Here is a 23,698-nt window from a genome sequence, read left to right as displayed (position 1 = left end):
CCACAGCGACAAATCGTAGCGACGAATTGCCGTTGAGTAACAACGGATGAGACGAAACACACTGCCCATCTATAAAGACCGTTCCCGAAACTACGGATTGCCGAACACGTGAGATCGAACCTTGGCGAGGGGTGTCCTCTACTGAGTCGGCAGAACACCTACATAAGTCGAGAGCCACAGACATAAAGCATAGCCCCCGTGTGGAGGCGGGGTCGAATACCTCCACCGTGACCCTGCGAGTCGTAGGAGGCGACGAAAAGGGAAGTCTCAAATCTTAGACAATAAATATGGTCGCGAGTTCCAAGGGACTCAGACCCGAGAAAGACTGCACTGGCAAAGGCCAGCATCATACACAAAAGGCAGACCAGTCCTCGCGTCAGAGAGGGTGCCCCACAAAAACAAGACCGTAAATGCCAAACAGTAATAAATATCTGGTCATGAGCCCCAGATGGGTCTCGACACCAAGACTTACTGACTGACTGACCGTCAGTCGCAATGTGACTTGGACTTGGATTGGATAAAGCACAGGTAGAACCTAGTCGAGACGTCGCAGAAGTCACGTGATACCACAAGCGATAATAATTGTATGGTGTATAAGTGTGAGTGTCCAATAAAGAGTCGCTAAATCCGAGACCCACGTGAAGTTATTTGTCGCGTGACACACCCAACACGTGACAGTATTTTAGTTTTTCTTTCAAGGTTGGTAAGATAAACGGTACAGGTTGAATATACTGGAGAGCAGTAAATTTCATAGTTTATGTATTGCAGAAAATATAAAGGAAAGAAACTGCGTGGTAGGTTTCGATAAAAAGGAGAAGTTAGTAATAGCATGGATGATAAAGGAGCAGAATGTTAACTGAACTGGCTGAGTGTAGGGTGAACATGACAGTGAACCGTCGAGTTCTATAAAGAGTTTCTTGATTACACTATCAGCTTCAACAGAAGACCTCTGCCTCATGAAATTAGCTCAGTTTCACTTAAACTAACAGAGTTGTGAGAAGCGAAGGTCGTTTTATCATCACAATTGCAAACGTTGATGATGAAAGGGCTTGGGAATTCCGGAATTGACTGTACGCATATATATAATTATAGCCTGCAGAGATTACAAGAACCGTCCACGATATATAGTCAGCAGGGAGTTTCAGTATATCACTTTCACATTCCGTTGTTAAGGCTATGCATTTCGCATTAAGAAAGTACATTGGATTTTTAGATAGTTAACAGTTGCTTCCGTGATGTTTTCTTCAGGTGTGTCAGACTTTCCTTCCAAATGATTCCGGTTGGAGGCCCCGCGTCTATCAAGCTGCTGTATGTCTGAGTGGGTCATGTAAGTAAGTAACAACTCAACATTCGATCTGAATGTTTAGTGGAAGGCGCGGGTGTGCTGCCTCTCTTATTTTAATTCCAGTCTCACACACAGGGTATATCCAGTTTCCACAAACAACACAAGACCCTGAAGAATGTGTAATTGCGGTAACTGGTTAAACACTACGCCATGAAGGCATATGAGAGAGTGGATGTATAGATCCACATTTTCTTGACATCGGCACCAGTTGGAGATGAATGGTCAGCTTCATTCCCTGGCCACTTTACACCCGGGGAACGGTACCCATTGGATAGGAGGTTGGATGAACCACAGAGCCGGTCAGGCCGACATGGAGAAGTGAAAGTTCTTGACTCCACTGGGACTCGAACTCAAATCCCTCGGTCGTCCAGCCAGTAGCCAGTCGCTATACCGACTGCGCTATCCCGGCTCTTGCAGTATAACCATTAGATGTTGAGGAAATTCAACCACTGAATTCCAGAACGGGAAATAATGACGGTATAAATAGGCAATTGACGTGGGAGAAATTCAATTATACATATAAATACAGGAGAGCAATTCATGACGCACACAGAGACTGCACAGAATAACACCGGTACAGTACCAGAAACAAGAAGTAGCCGCTGCAGCACTATAGACATAGGGCGAGTAACCCTGACATTTTTAAATTTTCAAATTTTAAAATTTAGAGGAAAATTGAAATATTTTAAAATTGGAAATTAAGGTTTTATAAGTGCTAATTCAGAGAAATCAAAATTGACGAGTGTAAATAACAAAGACAAAAACGAAGTATGTAAGATTTGAGGCTTTCACGGCGGTGACTATGAAGAAAGCAGTCTTCTGGGATTTGGCACCGTGTATATGTGGTGTTATGACCACATATACACGGTGCCAAATCCCAGAAGACTGCTTTCTTCATCAACGAAGTAGATTTTGGTAATAGTGACGAAAGGAACAATCAGGAAGACTTGTGTTTTTAAATTTTAAATGTTAAACTAAGTGCAGTGTGACAGATACGTGAGTAATACACCTGATGATGGCCGTTTGTGGCCGAAACATGTAGTGTGTAGGGGAGAGCAAAACGAAAGACCTACAATATATGGTTTGCACTGAAGACGGAGCTTGTATCTTGTAGCGTATGGAGTGCAACAGGATGCCTAAATATAATATTGCAAACGATATAACCATTACATCTGGTGTTGAGGAAATTTCAGTATATCGAGTCACGGTCATGTTTTGACTGTTCTGGCTGCGAATAGTTGTCTTCATGGATCACCTCAAGTGACCACAAGACATGATCGCTTTTACGTAGAGATCCATGCTTTCGCCTATGTGGAAACCAAGGAAGCGATGTATGGTTCCATTCTGCGTGGAGAATCTTTTAGAATATTGTCACGTGTTTGGTGTGTCACGCGCCAAATAACTTTACGTAGGTCTCGGATTTATCGAATCTTTATTGAACATTCACCCTTCTACACTGTACAATTATTATCCCTTGTATTGTCACTTGACTTGTGGCCAAATACTTCAATGCGACGTCTCAACTATCCTTGGCCGTGGCTGGATCTCAACTGTCTTCTGTCTGTATCGTATGGCGTCTAGGTTCTAACTGTATTCTTGCTGTCCAAGTCCAAGTCACATTGCGACTGACGGTCCGTCAGTCTGTCTGTATTGGTGTCGAGCCCCGGCTGGGGCTCATGACCAGATTTTTTCTTTTATCTTTTATGAAAGTTACTGTCCTGTTCTTTGGGGCGCCCTCTCTGACGAGAGGTCGGGTCTCTCATTTGTCAGTCATAGTCTGTGTTAGTAAGTCCATTGTCAGTATTGACATATATTTACAATTTAATTCGAGTCTTAATTCCTATTTCTATGTACAATAATTACAAGGCCTCTGTCAACCAAGGCATTGTGCAGCAGACCATGCCCTATTTCTAGTAGTAATCGCTACCACGGCAGGCTAGTCACTTGAACGGGCGTATGCCTGACCGCCGCCAAGTTTAAGCCTCTTATACTTTCTGTGGCGGGCTTCGCCTTGTCCGATGTTGCGAACATTCTCATTTTCATGATTTGTATGACTTCTGCTTGTTTCCTGCATAATTTTCTTATATAGTCATATACGTACTCCATGTAACTCTCTTATCGAAGTTACACCTAGATATTGTCACGTGTTGGGTGTATAACGCGACAAGTAACTTCACGCCGTGCTGGAAATAGCGAATTTTATTTCACATTCGCTCTTACAATCACACAATTTACAGATTCACAACTACTGCTATCTGCAGTATTACAAATACTAGCCTGGAAATGCTAGACTACAACTGCCAACACCATGTGTTTGGGGGGCATCGTTTATGTACAAATTGAAAAGGGTAGGGGAAAGGACTGAGCCTTGTGGCACCCCTGCTTGCATTTCCCTTGGGGTTGACATTTGGCCTTCAACCGAAACCTTGAATTTACGTTGAGAAAGAAAGGACCCAATAAGTTTGGTCAAACTGTTCGAAAATTCCAATTTTCATAACTAATACAGTAAGCGTGAATGCCACGTGGTATCAAAGGCTTCTTCGATGTCTAAGAACACCGCAGCCGTAGACATTTTATTGTTGAAATTAAGGGTCACGTGGTCCGCCAGCCTCATACATTGCAATGTCGTGCTGTGACGTGCACGAAAACCAAACTGGCTTGTGTTGAGCAGGCCTCTTTCTTCAAAGTTTTTGTAGTGCTTCCAAATTACTTTTTCGAATAGCTTTCCTCTCGTAGACAGGAGGCTGATCGGACGTAAATTTTGCGGGAATTTCGGGTCTTTACCGGGTTTAGGTAAAGTTGTTACTTTTGCTTCCTTCCAAGCATTTGGAAAATGAGAGAGCCGAAGACAATGATTAAATAAATGAGTTAGGTGAACTAATGGTCGCATTGGAAGTTGCCTCAGGCATGCATTTGGGATGCCGTCAATTCCACAGGCCTTTTTCAATTTCAAGGAATTTATAATTTTTTGTACGTCACATGGTCTGATCCTTTGAGGGGTTTGTCGTCTACGGTTTCGAGCAGAGCTTGAACTCTAGCCTCCACCCGCCGTTCACGGCTATCGTCGCACAGATTGTGCGGCGTGAACTGAATTTCCAAACAATCAGCAATTGCATTGGCTTTTTAGAATGGGTGAAATTTAATGCCTGCAGCACCATGAATAGCAGTTGGTGCTCTTGGTCCATCCCTCTTTAGGAGGGATTTCGCAATTAGCCATATACTCTGAGGAGTGACTTCAGCGTTACCTATTTTTGTTTCCCACCGTTCAAGTTCCTTTTGTCGGGTCATTCGCCTGACTGATTTTGTGACCCAATTTAGTACCGTCTTACATGCTGGATCCCTGGCTTCTTGCCACAATTTTTGTAGCCTCTGCTTATGTTTTAACAGGCGACCTAGACCAGGAAGATCGTTGTTTATGTCCGAAAGTGTAACTTTTCTTGTGGACAACCTATATGCCGAAGCAATAGAGCTGCAAAGTCGCGCGCCGCTTTATCGGCTTCTNTAATAATAATAATAATAATAATAATAATAATGTGGAATACTATTGGTAGGTGATCTGAATCCAAAATATCGGAGACGATGACATCTAACATTCTGATATTTTGGTAGACCACAATATCCAGAACGTCACCATTTCCCGTAGGGGAATAATGAGTGGGGCAATGTGGTGCTGAGATTTTGAAATCACTAATATCAAATAAATCCATGAGTTTCAAGCTAGCGGGGTTTGAAACTTTGCTATTCCAAAATAGGTGTTTAGCATTCAAATCACCTGCCAAAATAGACTTACGTTTAAAGCTTAAGAGCTCAGTGATGTCACCATCACTCCAGGCCCTGCCTGGGGATTTGTAAACAGCTGTAAGCAGTACTTCACTGTTACCAATTGATATGCAGACTCCTGTCGGTTCTACTGAAATAAGGGTTGGTAGATCTACATGGTTATGGGGGATGCCATTTCTAACTGCAACGGCAGTTCCGCCTTTTCTGCCTGAGTGACGGTCGGTTCTATAAATGTGGTAATTTGGAAGAAAGAATCTCTCGTGAGGTTTCAGATGGGTTTCTGAAAACAGGGCCACATCTACGCGTAGGTCTTGCAGCTGTTTACTGAGCTCATAGCGCTGCCTCCAAATGCCGTTCGCATTAAATGGTATGATTTTGAGTGGCCTATGAACTTTAGTGGCCATTTTGTTTCATGAGATTTAATACAATTTTTGTAATGGCCATTATTTTGTCCTCTTCAGACACTGCACCATTGATCTCTGTCATGATCTGCTGTACTGCAGTCACAACTCTCAACATATTGTCGAGAGGTTGAATATTTGCATGAGGAGCCTGAACTGACTGACCTGTATCTTTCTGTAGTGCAGGGGCTGGTACATTTTGTTTTGTTACTGTAGGGCAAGCCATTGGAGCGGGGTTTGCCTGTGGTCACTGTTGTTCTGCATTGCCTTGTAGTGCCACAACGAAGGACACGCCTGGGGTGACAAGGTTCGATGAGAACACCCTCTCCGTAGCAGTTTTCGGCGTTCTGTTCGCCTTCCTTTTTTGCACTTCTTCCCTGGTGTGTCTGCAACCCCGATAGTTGGTGGGGTGTGGCTTGTCTCCCTCTGCCAACCGGCAGTTGCAGCATATTGGGGTGGAAGCAGCGTTTCTGTTTTCTAGGCATTCCTTGTGACGGTGGCCGCCTCCGCACCACAAACAGCGTGGAGGTTGTTTACATTTAGCCCAGACGTGGCCAAACTGTTGACAGTTATGTATGACATTGCGTAAGTCCAGTCTGAGCTCTATACGTCTCCACCTTGACTGATATGTGGCAAAGGCTTGGCAGATTGAATATTTCCTGTGGTTTTGCCGTCCGCGATAAGGTTATCAGGAACAAGGGAAGGTTCCTGGTTGTTGGTTCTTCAGGTTGGGATCAACGGGTTGTCTTTTGCTTGACGCTAACAACATCGAAGCCCAGGTTTTCAAGATCTTCTGAAATGTCCTGCGCAGGGGTATTGATGGGGAGATGTTGGATTACTTCCTTAACAGGCTTCTGAGATTGTGGGAAGAAGGAATAATAGGCTAGGTTATTGTTGGTGAAATGTGACTTGCTGGCTTCGAAATCCGCCACGTCTTTCGTAACGACTCTGGTTCCGTTTCTTGTGCTACAGAACTCGAAGTCGTCCTTGACCACGTCTTTCAGTTTCTTTTGCAACTGTATGAGATTCGTGGATGATGTAAATATTATTGGAGACGGCCTAACTGCTTTGCCAGAGACTGACTCCTCGGGTGTGGCGGCCTCTGCACTAGTGCTGTCAGTCTCCATTGATGTTTTAAGGGGGACGAAGAAGTTGCTAGGGGGCGTGATTTCAGCAGCTGCCACTTTTTTCTTCGAGGTCGGGGCGGCCGCATTGGTACCGTGCCGCTTGCGCCGCCGGATTTCTTTGAAACCGTCCTCCTGGGTTGAAGAGGACTTAGTTTCCTCAGACTGAGCAGTTTGACTGCTCGCCTTCAGCACAGCCTTTAACTTCAGTAAGGCGACTGCGTATGTGCCATACAGGGCACTAAACAGGGTCTTCCCTGTTAGGACCTGGCAGTAGTTCGGGCCGTTTTCGTCCGCCTCGCTGACGATGGATGGCCACTTTTCACTGTCACCCACCGAAGCTGGAGTGTGCCCTGCCACGTCCTCGATGTCGCGGAGAACTTGAAGGAGCTGTTTCAGCTGTGCGTCTGCGTTGGGAAACTCGCCTACCAGCTGCTGGTACTGTGATTTTAGCGTCTGACGTTTCGTGGTCCAATGTGCCCGGTATCCCGGCACTGGGATGGCAGCCATATTTGGCACCACTGTTCTTGTCTTGTGTTCACTCACTTCAGTTTTTGAAGAAGCACTATCAACAATGAATATAAATACTAATCCAATGTCGCAGACTCCACTCTTCACTGTTCAGCTACAATCGATGCGAACACACACCTAACTGCCAATAATCTCGACCCACAGTCTCACACACACAAGCAGTGGACAAACACTTGAACTCTGTCACTTTATCACTACTCTCCACCTCCACTCACTCTACTACTACCGTATTCTTGGTGTCAAAGTCAAAGTCACATTGCGACTGACGTCCAGTCAGTCAGCAAATCTTGGTGTCGAGCCCCATCTGGGGCTCATGACCAGATATTAATTATTACCGTTTGACAGTTACGGTCTTATTTTTGTGGGGCGCCCTCTCTGACGAGAGGACGGATCTGTCTTTTGTATATGCTTCTGGTGCTGGCCAGCTCATGCCTTCTTGGATCCGAGTCCTTGGGACTCGCGACCATATTTTACTGTCTCAGATTTGAGACTTTCATTTTCGTCGCCTCCTACGACTCGCAGGGTCACGGTGGAGGTATTCGGCCCCGCCTCCACACGGGGGGTATTCTTAAAGTGCTGCGTCTTTAAAATCAAAATATGAATTAGTGTTGGAAGTAATGTTTAGAATTGAGAGATTCATACATTTTTATTTATCAAATTACATACTTTACATATATAATTATTTGGCGTGTGTATGTGATAATAAGTGTTTCGCCGGCAAGTTGACATCCTTCTGCTTCTTCCCCTACTCAGCTGACTTCTATGGTGAGTTACAATGCATAAATATTTTTCACACTGCCGCTTTTTTTCAAACCAACATCATTAAAATCAATTTAATAATACAATAATCAATTTTAAGCTGAATAACATAAGTTTTTGGTGATCAGCATGGGATACGTTAATGAAAATTAGCACAAATTAATTTAATGATGTTGGTCTGAGGAAACTACAGAATGCTACAAGATTTCATTAGTCCAGTGACTGATAACTAATTTAAATGTAATTTTATGTTTGTCAACATGCCACACCGTATACATAAGTGTACTAATACTCTTTATGATTATGCTAAATTAAGTACTAATATTACGTTAGCTTAATGCATGAACTTTAATAAAAGTGGAAAGGTATTTACGAGTAAATTTGTTGGGACTGGGCCCTCGTCTTATAAAAAAAGAACTTACTGGGCCGCGGTCTCATATAAAGGTTGAGAAGCACTGGTCTAGCCTCTGTACAATATAGTAAGGTAAATTTAATTATCACTTCGTATTTTTGAGTTATTACTACACGCGTAAAGAGAATTGAATTTAAAGTACCATTCACGTTGTTCGATTTCACTACAATGATTGCGCCTTTGCACGAAGAAAAACAGGCAGAAGTAGAAGAGAGACTTTGTTGGTAGCATTGCTAATGATGGCTATCGATGCGGTTGAAGTAATTATTCGCCCGAAACGCTAATTTCTAGAGCTGGAGAAGTTTGGATGTGAGTTCTGTGTAGTCTGTTTCCCAGTGTCAAGGTATTTACGTGGTAGTCGGTGTTTGTAGTATCGAATTACCTAGTTTAAACAGTTGTGTATAAAATCATGGCTTCCATATTACAAAGTAAATTGTGAGAAATGACCCTTTAATGTATGGAAGATCGTAAGCAGGTAGGTGTATCGCTAATGCCCCATTGTTGTATGTACGAAGTACTTGACTCGAATTTCGGAAGGGCACACTGGTTGTCCTCAGGGAAGTTACTTATGATTTTCTTCAGTACCTCGAGGAAAGTTCCAAGATAGTTCCTCGATTAAGCAACGACCACTTCCTTTAACATCCTTTCCAGCTCGTCCCTAACCAATCAATCAATCAATCAATCAGTCTGTGCTGTGTTATATATAAGGGAGATGCTGGTAGCGACGTAAAATTATCCACAAAGGAAATCAAGGTTTTAAATGCTTTGTGAATCTTTTCATGTTCCCGCAGGCTTTGTAACTCTTGAGCATCATTTTCTGAACCTGTTTTTCTTTTCAGGTTTCCATATGGTACAATTGCAAAAGGTGTCTTGGTGTTGAAGCCCTTTTGTCATTAGAGCTGCAGTCACATTGGAGGTAGACTGTGAACAGAGTTGTGTTACAAAATGTCTAGCCAGAGCTTTGCTCTTGCATCTCTTACTGCCACTTACACAGATTCTGAAGGTGAAGAGGATGGTGTTGTGGATGATAACGAGAAATCACCAAATGATGATAGTAGCGCAGATCCCAATATATCTAATATTACAACACCACCAGTTCCTGTAGTGCCTCCACGGTTAGTCTCATACCATGATGATACGGTTATTTCAGATGATGAAGGAACCCCAGGTGAAGGTGCAGAGCAAGAAAGGCAGAAGTCAGTAGGTAGTGAAGGGGATCCTTCAGATGGTGTCCATCTTCCTCCAGAACCAACAGGCCTTTGTTCAAATTCGCGTCAAGACAAGATAAGCCGTTTGTATGAAAGGGTGCAATCAAATGGGTTGGACATGAATCATGTGATACAGCAGCGCAAAGATTTCCATAATCCAAGCATTTATGAGAAATTGATTCAGTTTTGTAGTATAAATGAATTTGGGACAAATTATCCAGCCCACGCTTATGACCCTTTACGGTGGGGAAAAGAATCATTTTATGAAGAACTAGCTCGCGTTCAAAAAGCAGAGATGGATCGACGTGAGAAGGAACGGAAAGATAAAACAAAAGTTGAGTTTGTATCAGGTACAGCTAAGCGACCAGGTAGTGGCTCAGGAGCAGAAGATGATGCTAAACGACGGAAGTCAAAGTGGGATCAGGTTGGAACAATGGTGGCAGCTAACATGGCAGGAGGTACACAGGCTGGTCATATACTGAAACCAGCTGGACTGCTACAGCAACCATCATTAACAACAGGTGTTACAGGTACAAAGGGAACAGTTATATCAGCATTTGGTTTACTTCCCAAGAAACCAAGAATCTGATATGGGTTTTGAATTACGTACATTAAGTGTATAGTGAGGTGTGGTATTCTGACATGTTAGTTGTCTTGCTGTATGAAGTATGGACATGTTTGGTATAGAAGCATTGTAAGGTAAAGTTGCCCCAGTGTTTAACTAATTAAGCATTACACCATGAAGGTGTATGGGGGAGTGGATGTGTAGATCTGCATTTTCTTGACCTCGGCATTAGCTGGAGGTGAGTGGTTAGCTTCATGCCCTGGCCACTTTACCCTCCCCCCCATGTAGAGAGCCCCCGGCACCCATTGGATAGGAGGTTGAGTGGACCCCAGAGCCGGTCTGGACAATGTGCAGAAGAGAAAATTCTTGACCCTACCAGGACTCGAACTCTGACTCCTTGGTCATCCAGTCTGTAGTCAGCTGGCCCAACTACACTATCCCGACTCCTATAGAAGCATTGGTAAACTATATAATACAGGTAAATCCCAATTTACACCATACATTCAGTGCTAGAAGATAGAGTATAATGCCAAAGCATGTATATGAACATGTTTTTTTTTTATATATATTCAATGGGAAAACTAGGAATTTCATTCTATAATGAATCTTTTTCATTGACTGGTATAACATGCAGTAACTCAGGAAAAGGATTTCAGCATATGAATATTATGTGAAATGAGTTTACATTTATACAGTTAATTATATAATGTGCATTTAGCTTCATGTTGGAGATCCAGTGAAATAACTATGAAATCAGTCTGAGTGAGCAGAGGGTGCAGAATGAACCATGCTTCTATTGAATGTTTCTGCTAGTAAGAAATGCATATATACAAAAGCACGTAATAAGAATTGTGTACATGTAATATAACTGTATTTGTAACTCACATAAAAACATGAGCGTAACCGTCCAGTAACTTCATAAGATGCATCTCGAACCATTACACTTCTAAAAACATAAATAAGCAGTTGAAGCGCATGAAGTGTAACTAGTTTAATAGAATGAGTAAAAGTATGGCCTTTACATATTTTGACCATTATTGGCTGTCATCAGAAGGTATAGTAATCGAGTGAAGTACGTGGTGGTGTGTGGGATGTGCTATGGTGGACTGCACACAGCACCACGCACTCAGTAAAATGTTTTACATAACCAACAATAGAAGCAAAGGCCATCCTTATATTCTTCTAGCTATTCAATAAGCCTTTTAACTTGTTTTACCTTAGCCAATTGCTCTTGATAGTGTGACATGTTGCGCAACGGAGGACCCTTCCCTCCCCAGCGGTACGTGGCGGCATTGTAGCGCTGGCATTACTATGGTAATAGGCAAGTCAACACCCTGCCCCTCTCCCCGTGATGATGTAACACGCAACGCAGCTGTGACACGGATAACAGGCAACAGCGGTACCCATTGCGTAACAGGCGGGCGCTGCGACTATATGAGGGAACTACGCAGCCGCCATAGTTAGTTAAAAGTGTATCAGCGGCTGAAGACAGTTCTCCAGTCAGCAGTGAACGAGTCCTCAGTGTAGCAGCCGCTGAAGACAGTTCTCAAGGCAGCAGCCTATGAAGCGAGTGGGAGTATAGCAACAATCGTGGAAAGAAGAACTGGACGCGTGTGTAATTGTGTAATTGGGAGTGTGTAATACAGAGACACTTATATAGCTCCTGTACTGTGAAAACGTGTAGCCTACTGAAGATAGAGTGAACAGATTATTGCGAATACGGTTATAAAGTGTGAAACCCCGCAGAGTGAAGAGATTATTGTGAATAGGGTTATAAAGTGTCAAACCCTGCAACAGTGTTATAATCAATTGTAGCCGATACTTGTAGGTTGTTAAATAAACCAATTAACAATCCGAATGGCGTCTTCAGTAACTAATCACGTTACACTGGTGTCAGAAGTGGGATTGGACTTACACAGGTGACCAACAAGATTCGAACTAAAAACATGTCACATTTGGTGTCAGAAGTGGGATTGGACTTACACACGTGACCAACAAGATTCAAACTAAAAACACGTCACAATAATAATAATATTTTTCAGCATCCTGTTGCATTGAAATATCACTTGTGCTGTGTCTCCTCCATTTATAATGCAACGCACTTTTTATTTTATGTCACATCAAACTTACATTAAGCTCACTAAAATGTCAGTTAAAATGTTCTTAAAATGTCATTTAACTTTAACTTTAACATTAATTTCTTGTTCCATCACATCCTTTGAGGCTGAAGCCTTGATACAGAATTGTGTCAAATTATCTTTTTAATACAATCAAGCAATTGTCTAATAAAATCTGTGTATAATTTATAACAAAAATTGTTTACGTCACAGTAAAGTTATTCTCTAATATTTAAACATTAAAACTTCAATAAAATTCAAGATGAGATTTTTACATAAAATAACAAATATTTATCATACAGTTCTTTGATATAAAATGAATTCATCATATACATTCTACTAAATTGTATACTAGTTTTTTAAAAATATAATATATAAAATAAATGCATCATATATTATTCTACTAAAATAATTATAATTGTATTCTAGTTATTAAAGTCATTAAATATTCTACTCAGCATCTCATATACTTATGCATTTGTACAATGATTATCTCTTAATAAAAATTCATTCAGTGTATAAAATGAATTAGTATACAAAAAGTCCTTTAAGTTATGTTTAAAATTATTTATATTAATTAAAGGTTGTTTTAATTTCATTGGGCAATGCATTGTACATCCTCAGAGCCATGTGAAATATATTTATATATATAAATATTTTCTATTGGGCTACATGTTTTGGCCTCGCAGGTCCATATTCAGACTACACATTTTGATGACTCTACTGCACTGTGCTCACTTATGTTAATAGTACTCTTTGATGTACATCATCGTTCTCAGTTTTGGTGTTTTGAGCATGTCTGTTCTTCTATCCTTGTATTTCAGCTTCTATCTGTAATGTGAGTATATGTTTGTTAGTGTAAATCTGTCTTTAATTCTTGGGCTTTGCTACCCTTTTATGTCTAAATGTGTTTATACTTCTATGCCCCTTTGAGTGTACCACTCCTCTGGTTGTGTGTACCTTGTACTGATTTGGTATGGTGGTTCTTTTAAATATCTTTCCAGGTAGTGTGTGTACTGCTACTTATTGTACTGTGTATGCTTGATGTGGTTTGTTCATGTTTAAGTTGTTCCTGCTAATTCTGTAAGTGTACTTTTCTAAGGAGTTTAAGTGTCTGCCTTTCCTTCCTGTCCTTATGACATCCATAGTATCTTTTATTGCTCCATATGTATGTCATATATTTAATATATGATTTGAATATCCGGAATTGCTATTGTTACTCCTGATGGCATGACTATGTTCATATTTACCATCGAATGCTCTCTTGTTTGAGTAACATATTTTAATGGGCAGTCCAGGCATTTCATCTGATATATGCTGCTATTGTTATATTTATCTGTCTGTGAGTGATGTTTCAATGTATTGTTGATCGTGTTTTGTGTGCCAGAGGCTACTCTGAGTTGTGTGTGTTTTTAAAAGCTTGGATATTTGTCTTCTTTTCTGCAATATGTAATAAGTGGTCCATTTTGTTCTTTGGTGCTTGGGGTCTTTATGAATGTTTTGTTTTTTCTGGTTGTGACAGTGGTTCTTCAAGTAGGTTTGTGTTAAATTTGTTTTTTCTGTAGTATGTTTTTCTTTATGGTGTTTTCCCCTTTGTTTTGATCTTTTTGTTATTAAATGTGTGTAAGTGATTTAATAGATATTTACTCCTTGATAAGTTTTTCTTTTTGTTTCATTCTGGTCCGTCACACTAACACTTACAAAGACAAGAATAACACCGTCCAGTGTGACTATTTAAGTTTTATCACTTGAAAACTCATCAGCCTTACATGTTTCAATCACTACAGATCATCCTCAGAGGTCATTAGTACTTTTTCTGGAAGCTACTATTACAATAGGTGTTAAATTATATACATACACATATAATGTCTGAAATACACAATGTACACAATGTTCAACTTTTCACAGTCACAGCAGCCTTCCTGGTATTAACATTTTTTAAAAACTTTGTTGTTTAAGATTAACATTTCTAAACCATGCAGGTTCATGTCAATTCTCCTATTGTCTTTCTTGGAGGTGGCTGATCTTGTGCTGCCTGTCTATCTTGAGAAAGGAGATTCTTAGTATTGTCCGTGTTTGTTCGTGGCTTGCTGTGTTGTAGACAGGCGGCACAAGATCAGCCACCTCTAAGAAAGACAATAGGAGAATTGACATGAACCTGCATGGTTTATAAATTTTAATCTTAAACAACAAAGTTTTTAAAAAAATTTAATACGAGGAGGCTGCTGTGACCGTGAAAAGTTGAACATTGTGTACATTGTGTATTTCAGACATTATATGTGTAAGTATATAATTTAACACCTATTGTAATAGTAGTTTCCGGAAAAAGTATTGATGACCTCTGAGGATGATCTGTAGGGATCGAAACATGTAAGGGTGATGAGTTTTCAAGTGATAAAACTTAAATAGTCACACTGGACGGTGTTGGTTTTGTCTTTGTACTCCTTGATAGTTTATGTTCGTATTCATGGCATGAACTATTAGGTATTATAATATCAGTCTGTGTAGGTTTCCTGCATGTTGAAAGTTCTAATTCTTTGCCTTTGTAGTGTATTGTAATATCTAAATAGTTGATTTCCTTGTGTTGTTCTTTCTTGATAGTAAACTGTATGGTTGTATGTTAAATTCATTAAAAGTGTCTGTTCAATGTTTGTTTTGTCTTTGTCCTATATTATAAGTATGTTCCATAGTCTGTATAAATATTTTTGCTGTTATTGCTGATATGGGGGCACCCATGGCAAGTATTTTTGTCAAATTGGAAGTAGTTCTGTTCCATCACTATTTTCAGTATATGTATTATTTCATTCTGAATATTGTCGATATTCACAACTTGCTTTAAGTGCATTAAGTGTTCAGTCTTAATCTCTATAACTATTAAAAGTCCTTCTTTACTGTCCTACTGTAATAACAGGCTGTTTATGCAGCAGCAGATATAAAGTAGTTGCTAAGTGTTGTCTATACATTGTGGTGATGGCCAGCAGTGGCTGAAACATGTAAAGACAACTCTTTCACTTACTGCCATGAAACTAGTTGTTGGATGGGTTGATGTGTTTCTACTACTTATTTATGTGTCCAGTGACTTTTAATTGGTATGAAATTGAGACTTCTGTTCTCAGTTGTCAACACATTGAGAGTAGTTGGAGACTGCAATTATTTTTAATGTTGTATTTTAGCGTCCTGTTGCACTGATTTTCATCCATGATATGTATACAGTGGCTGTCTTGTAGTGCACTCAATTTCACCTGTTACTTCACGACATGTTTCGGCAACATAGTGCCATCATCAGGTGCCCTAATTATGCTAATCTATTGCATTGCTTGCCCTCATATGTCTTCACAACACCATTTAAAAAGTATTTAAAAAGTGCGTATTTGTCAACTATAATAAATTTACACTCACTGAAACTTGTTAAGATTGTTCATCTTATGTGTCTTAATTAAAAATTGCATGTGGTTCATTCACTATGGGGTCGTTTTTCTTATTTTCTGTGTAAACCGTGTCTTGTGATGTGTGTTCCCTTCTTAGCTGCGAGTGTTGTAACAACACTCGCAGCTAAGAAGGTTTACACAGAAAATAAGAAAAACGACCTCATAGTGAATGAACCACACGCAAGTTTTAATTAAGACACATAAGATGAATAATCTTAACAAGTTTTAGTGAGTGTAAATTTATTATAGTTGACAAATACGCACTTTTTAAATACTTTTTAAATGGTGTTGTGAAGACATATGAGGGCAAGCAATGCAATAGATTAGCGTAATTAGGGCACCTGATGATGGCACTATGTTGCCGAAACGTGTCGTGAAGTAACAGGTGAAATTGAGTGCACTACAAGACGGCCACTGTATACATATCATGGATGCAGTTATTTTAGTGGGATACCTTTTTAAGTGTCATTCATGAAGCCGGTTCTCACTTCCTTCGGGAAGAATGAATTTCACCATTACCTGTTAGTAATCTATTGTGAATTAAGTTTTCAAATATTACAATTTCACAGTATCCTCATTACAAACCTGGAAAGAGAAATTGAAGAATTTGGCTTGGGTCCTTTTATTTGTGACTGAACTATGCTATGAATTCAGATATTAAATGGGGTAATGAAAGAGAAACAAAATGTCTTAATTTTTTGTCATGAAATATTGTAACATAGAACCTATGAAGAGTTATATCATCTGGAATGTAACACTGTGTAGGTCATTGAAAATCAGCTGATGTTTTGGAGTAACATATCACCTCCCTCTTGGTTTATTCTCAACCCTGAAGATGGAGTTGACATGTTCATCTGAAATGTCAGTTGATTTTCATCTGATTAAACAGCATTATATCCTAGGGGACAGGGCTCTTCATAACCACCACTGTGAAGACCTCAGATCCAACATAACTAAACCTGAACTAAGACTGTATATTGCCATGTGCATTAGTGACTGGTAATTGCATTTGTTGAACTCTAGTGACTGTAACTACATGCAACTATAGTGGTATCGTTAATTCACACACACTGTAGTTCACTACACATATAGTAAAAAAAGTAAAGTTATTCCTGTAACAGGCCGTGAAGGCCCGTAGGGTTGTGAGATGTTGAGGGTCCCACATTATCTAGACATTCGGCTCAAAGATGGCGGTAAAGTTGTCAGCCTTACCCACTGGCTGCGCTTTACTCCCCAGGAAAATTATTTAATTAATTCCTGGTACTCATTTCTGTTAGAAGCTGAGTTGATATCCTCTGCTTCCATGCACACGTTCTTACCAGCTGTGTCTCACAACTCACTCATTGCTTCAGCTGTCCTGCTAGAAACTCTCAGCATGGACTGCACATTAAACGCCATTCCTCTGTTGCTGTATCCATTTGTTGCCATGCAGACATGCTTGTTTGCAAAGCCGTTACTCAGTAGTGGCTGTTGTATAGCTGCTTCTTCCACAGTTGATGCTTAGCAACGGATCTGCATGCTACAATATCATGATTCCAAACCACTTGTTCACTTCATTAAACTGGAAAGTACTAAGATTAGTTTACCAGGTTCAGAGTCCTGTCTTGTGTTACTCAATTCTAATTTACCAGCCTCTGCTTAACATAATATACTTCTGTTATCTGTACATGTCACTGGGTATCTTTGGACTTGAGAACGTTGAGAGGGTCTATGCTTTGCAGTAGTCATATATTCACATCTTCATCAGCCTGCTTTCTATCTTCATGATAAAGTGAAGAAAACCAATAGATGTAGGTGTATGAAAAATGGATAATATTTATACCTAAATTGTCAGCAGCCTCCGTAGTCTAGGGGTAACGTTCCCACCTCATGACTCAAGGTACACGGGTTCAAACCCAGCGGAGGTCGTGGAATTTTTAAGGGCGGAAAAATTCAGGGAACAAGTCCTCCGGGAGGGACTTTAAGCCATGGGTCCTGTGTCGTAGCTTTACAGCACGTAAAAGAACCTCATGTCCCAAGGGGACCACTGAGCGAAATTCAGGACATTTCCCGCCCAACAGTAGTCTCTAACACCTCTGGTAAATGGGGGAAGCATCAAGAGATACCGCCGAGCCAGTAGAGGCTGAACTCACTGGCTGAGTCGGGACTGATGGCACGCACCAGTATCGGTAGGGCGTAGAGACTGGTAGAATATCACAGGGGGACGTACAATAGACCACTGGTCGCGGTGCATGGGGAAACCCACCCCCTCCAATAATAATAATAATACCTAAATTGTCAGTCTCCATAGTAACAGTTTTAAAAAATGTATTTCTTTGTAAGTATTTAGGGCCACACGGTAGCATAGTTGGTTGAGGGGTTATGCTACAAGCCGGAAGGTCATGGGTTCAAGTCCCGATGAGGTCATTGATTTTTTTTCACTTGACCTAATCCTTCAAGCCGCGCTATGGCCCTGGGGTTGACTCAGCCTCTAACAGGAATGAGTACCAGGAATTAATTAAATAATTTTCCTGGGGAGTAAAGCGCGGCCAGCACGTAAGGCTGACAACCTTACCGCCATCTTTGAGCCAATTGTTTAGATATGTGGGACCCTCAATGTCTCACAACCCTATATGGGCCTTCATGGCCTGGTACAGGGATAGCTTTACTTTTCTTTTACTTTGTAAGTATTTGTTGAGTTACTCTATGTCGACTATGTCTTTACAATTCTGTGACTCTGTGACCTGTTCCTTGTTTTGCTTTTATTTGCACAGTGTTTTGACATTGTCACACCATTTATCCATACATATGCATGTGGTTTAATTGCACAGTCCCCCCCCCCATAATTGGACCAATTTTTATATTTCTCTAACACATCTGTATTCAGTAGTAGGTAGACCATGTTATGGTGTGTTTGTGTTTTTGTTATGTTGGTCTAATGAGCATAAATAAAATGTGAATTTTGCTAGAAGTTTTGAGGTAGGTAGTACAATGCAGGAATTTGCTGAAGGGGCCCAAGTACATGATTGAAGAATTGTAGAATATTCTGTTTTTCAGACATCCAGTCAGTAAATGTTAACTTTGTGTTTAAGAAACAGTGTTTCACTATTTTTTTCTTTTTAATATCTTGACTCTATTAAAGTCATTGCATAACAGTATCACTACCAGATTGTGGATATTTATGTTGATTGGTATACATTTTTATGTGCTTGAGTTTCTTTTATGTTTGTGTGGCCAAACATTCATGGGTTGTAACTTTTCTGAGATGTGTGTATACTTTAATAATAGTCATAACAATAGAAGCACTCAGCATATTCTGATTGTGAGTACAGTTGTACCATGTTCGTTGATACTTCTTCAGGATGAGCAGAATAAACCTGAAAATGGTTAATTTCTCTGGAATTAATTTTAAACTTTACCTTTTTATATCATAAAATATGAAAACTTTGAATAAAATCTTGAGAGATTCTGTTTCCTAGAATTGTTAAGGGCCATACATGTGCTAATTCTTATTACATTATGCATATTAGGCCATCATTAATGACTGTTGTCCGATATTCAGCCAAGTTTGACTGGCAGTAACACACCAGATGTGTATTTTGGACACCACACTAGTTCAGCTGACTCAGATTGCTGTGGTTTTCCTCAATTGTTTCCAGTGGATTCTGGGATTATGTGAGATTTGAAGTTCTCATAACAGTGACTATTAACATTATGCAGTAAGTTCCTCTGAAACATGGGTATCTATCTACCAAATAACATATCACCACATCCCAGAAGAAGCAATCATCAGTGCAAGGATTAACTAACTTTGTGGTTGTAGAACCCAAAGGTTCAACATTACTAGTAATAAAACACACTGTTGAACATGATTCTGAGACAGTTCCATGCACTCTTGATCCTCACAACATCTCTGCCCAAGATTTAGCTTCATGTTGGCATCCCATCCTTTTTTAGTCTTCCAAGTTGATGGTTTCACTTACCAGAATTGTATATGAAGCCCTCGTTTTACGTATCCTAGAAATGTTGCCAGCCCATCATAGCCTTCTGGATTCTGGTATATTATCTTTTGACTTGCATAGACCCTGAACATCCTGACTTACCCATAATACCGCCCTAACACTTTGCGGACTGGCAATTTAAATATTTAAATCACCATGCGGACCAGCATTTTTATACCTTCTCCCCTAACTTGTGCACTGTTCACTTTAAAAATTAATATAAAATCTCCTAATTAATTTTGTGAACTAAAATTTTTTGAGAACACTTACCAATGCTTCTAGAAGTGCTTGAGGGTGTGATATTTCTCGAAACATTCCCCTCTGTGAAGTGGCATTACACAAAACTTGCAAACGTAGGCAGTCCTACTCCTTTTCTTGTGAATTGCACAAACACGGCATTGCCTAGAAGGCTGCTTCCCCTTGAAATGTTCACTCTTCACAATTTTCGTGAGGGTATGTTTCCACATATCACCTGAGTCGCCCAGGGGGTTCAAAATGAGGCCTGTGTGGGGTGGGAGTAGATGGCCCCGGTCATACTAAGACTGTGTCTGCAGCCACTTTTGCCACCGCCATGTGGTGTGTAGCCCAGGCTTTTGCCACATTCAGCAGAAATGCCTTATATTTCAATTTTGAATGAGGGTTTCGATTTTTGAAAACCAAAAATGAATTGAAAATGGCACAATTTATAAGCCACAAGGCAACTTTCTTTGTCCACTTTACTGTTTTCAGAGGAAGAGAATAATAGGCCAAGTACTGATCAGCTCTATCAACTCCCTTCATGAACATATTATACTCGGAAATACAAACAGGCTATTTACCTGTCCATGTCTCCTTTGAACATCAACCATGCTTGAATTGTGAATTGTGGAAATCATATTCACAACAAGAGTATCCCTCCAGGACTGAAGAATATCCCCCTTCCTCCTGAATGTGGTTTCACAACGTTTCAGTGATGTACATTCCTCTTTCAGATCTGGAGGAAGGCCTCTGTTCACCCTAATTGTTCCACAAACACGTACTCTTCTCGAAAATAGGTGTTCTGCAGTTGCCACACTGTTATAATAATTGTCTTGATAGACATGGTAATTTTGATCAAGATAGGGTTCCAAAACGGAAAGAATAGTTATTTGTAATTTCTTTCCTTCACCAGAATAAATTTATAAATTTCCAATATAGCCTGAAGTGCTTTCAGTAACTACAGGAACAAGCAGGCCATATGTAAGTTTTGAGGTTTTCACAACTTTCTTCAAGTAGGCCATACTTTGTAAGTTTCCCAGGATTATATGTTCACATACGAAACCTTCCCCTCCAAGGAATCATAGATTTGTCCAAAGACAGTTGTTGATTTGGCTTATAAACTGTCTGAAATTTCTGAACGAAAAAGTACAATACGGGCTGAATTTTGAAAAGCCTGCTTGTTGACTGTGGTTGCAGTTCATTATCACTGAAATGCAAACACCACCAAATTTGCTCAAATCTCTTACGACTCATTAGTTTGCCAAAAAATGGAATTTCTAAAAATGGATCTGTTGACCAATACTCTTTCAGATTATCCCTCCTTGTATGGCCCATTAGAAAGATAATTGCAAAAAACTTTCTCATTTCTGCTGAAGTGACATCCACCCACTTCAACGCCTTATAACTTCTGTCATAATGTTCACGGTGTTAGTTTCCTGACATAGCATGTAAAAGAAACTATCTCCAAAAAACAGTTCCGCTACTTCAGGCACTTGCGTTGGGTCCAATGGAATTTGCTTCACTCCTGGATTTCCAGTAAACTGTCCCAAAGCAGGCATCTTGTCTACTTTTCCCCATGTGGCTGTCCCCGCAATGTTGCTACCCGCACATTCGTTGGAGCTATGGTCACTTTCACTTTCACTGTCTGTGGTCACAATTTGTTGTTCGCCCCTGCCACACTCACTATCAGATTGTGAGTCGCTATCACTAGCAGACTCACAAGGGACATCAGATAGCTCATTGGAGAAGAAGTAAGATATTTCTTGTTCTCCAAGAAATCGCTTGGGTGTCAACCGCTTTGGTCTTTGATCCATATTGAACTACTGACTGACAGCTTGCTACGTAAAGCTTGAAGAAATAAAGGCATTTATTTTCCTTTGCAGGGGCATAGAGTTACAGTGAGGTCTAGTAACCATGAAAATGATTCTCAAATAAATAACTCAATACCTTCGAAGAGAACGCGTCGTCAACCATACAAAAAAGTTAGTAAGGATTTTTTAAGGTAACTTCATTACACCAGTCTATTCTACCATCTTGTTGTAACAAAATCTCAAATTATCAGGAACTGGGTATTCTCCACCAAAATGTTCAAAGTTTGAGTAACAAATTATTTGAATTTCAAGTGTTACTGGATTCTTGGTCAAATAAGCCTACAATTTTATGTTTCTCTGAGCATTGGCTCCAGTATGAGCAACTTATGTATATTAATATTGATCAGTATAAATTGGTTGCTAACTATTGTAGAAAAGATGACAAGCATGGGGGCTCCTGTATTTTTATATTAAATGAACTCAAGTTCAAGGAGTTTCCCACTGTTACAAATTTAGGTAGGGATAAGTTATTTGAAATCTCAGCTGTTGAACTTATTGATCTTAAAATTATTATTGGTATGTATATATAGATCCCCAGTGAGTAATGTGGACAGTTTTCTCGAATTGTTACAGACAACTATAAATAAGATTGCAAAAAAGGCATGTTTCTTGATTTTATGTGGAGATTGGAATATTAATTTATTGACTGATACAACTCACCAAAAAGCCTTAGTTAGCCTATTGTTGTCAAATGACTTAGTAAATACTGTACCTTGTCCAACAAGGGTCACTTCTTCCTCTAGTTCATTAATAGATGTCATGATAACAAACAAGATTTTCTATCCTTCTGTAACAAATGTGATGGAAATGTGGTTTTCTGATCACTTTGCGGTTGTTATGGATGTAACTGTAAATCTTCCTTCCACTTCAAATATTATAATAAAAAGAGTCTTTTCTCGGAATAGTATAGACATGTTTAACTGCCATCTGGCATCTGAATCATGGAATGAGGTTTACTCCCAATCTGATGTTAATAGGGCATATTCTTACTTTTTATCCAAGTTCACTATGTATTTCAATCGGTTTTTCCCTTTAAAAGAAGTCTCAAGAAAGAAAGGTAATAAAGTATGTTGGATTACTAAAGGTATAAAAGTTTCTAGACAGAAGCTTCAGTTGCTGCGTTTGTTAAAAAGAAAGCTGATTTTATCTGCTTCTGCATTAAATTATATAAAAAAATACCAGAGTACCTATAAAAAGATCTTATTCGCTGCTCGAAAACGTGCAAATGACCGTATTATTGCAAATTCTAGTAATAGTACAAAGGCCTTATGGAATATAATAAAGATAGAAACAGGAAAAGGCTGTATTTCAAATCCGACTATTGCGATAGAAATTGGTTCAGTGTTAGTTACAAACCCCCAGCTTCTCTCTTATCATTTCAATGATCATTTCGTAGAGATTGTTGATAGGATGTGTACCCATACAAAGGATATTAGACAGGTGTGTGTCCCTGCTAATAAGATGTTTGTGGCTCCTATTACCGAAGAGGAGGTACTAAATGTTACTGGTAAACTAAAAAATAAGTATTCGTCTGGCTTTGATGAGATTCTGGTATCATTAATTAAACACTGCATACAGTTTATAAATAAACTGTTAACTTTCATATTTAATCTCTCATTAAACACAGGTACCTTTCCAAATCTGATGAAGATCGCCAAAGTACGGCCTATTCTAAAGAAGGGCCGAATTCAAGATATTACTAATTATAATTAGTAATATCTATATTATTGGTCTATATATTGGTCTATAATTATAGACCAATTTCAATTCTTCCTGCATTTTCCAAAATCTTTGAAACTTTAATACACAATAGAGTTATAAGTTTTTTAAATAAATATAATTTGATTTCTAGTGCCCAAAATGGTTTCCGAGCTAATAAATCTACCTATACTGCTATCCAGTCTTTTCTTGAGGACATTTTGACAACATTAGATTCAAAA

The 23,698-nt window shown here is 39.7% G+C and overlaps 1 protein-coding gene across 11 annotated transcripts; it reads left to right on the top strand.

Moving 5' to 3' along the window:
- Positions 1-1,311: 1,311 nt before the first annotated feature.
- Positions 1,312-23,692, top strand: LOC111871640 (SAP30-binding protein). 11 transcript variants are annotated; one of them, XM_023864938.2, is made up of 3 exons: positions 8,375-8,827; positions 9,192-9,355; positions 9,503-10,327. In XM_023864938.2, exons 2-3 carry the CDS (start codon positions 9,298-9,300, stop codon positions 10,147-10,149), a joined length of 705 nt encoding a protein of 234 aa, XP_023720706.1. In that variant the 5' UTR covers positions 8,375-8,827; positions 9,192-9,297; the 3' UTR covers positions 10,150-10,327. The 11 variants fall into 11 exon arrangements, with proteins under 11 accessions (XP_033610265.1, XP_033610270.1, XP_023720706.1 ...); XM_023864924.2 differs by adding an exon at positions 11,403-11,813 and having other exon boundaries at positions 8,520-8,827; positions 9,192-10,090; XM_023864929.2 differs by adding an exon at positions 21,771-23,692 and having other exon boundaries at positions 8,522-8,827; positions 9,192-10,090.
- The last annotated feature ends 6 nt before the right edge of the window (positions 23,693-23,698 follow it).

Source organism: Cryptotermes secundus, unplaced genomic scaffold, assembly GCF_002891405.2.
Source record: "Cryptotermes secundus unplaced genomic scaffold, Csec_1.0 scaffold376, whole genome shotgun sequence".
NCBI lineage: Eukaryota > Metazoa > Arthropoda > Insecta > Blattodea > Kalotermitidae > Cryptotermes > Cryptotermes secundus.
The sequence above is the reverse complement of the archived record's forward strand: the minus strand, read 5'-3'. Positions and strand labels throughout refer to the sequence as shown.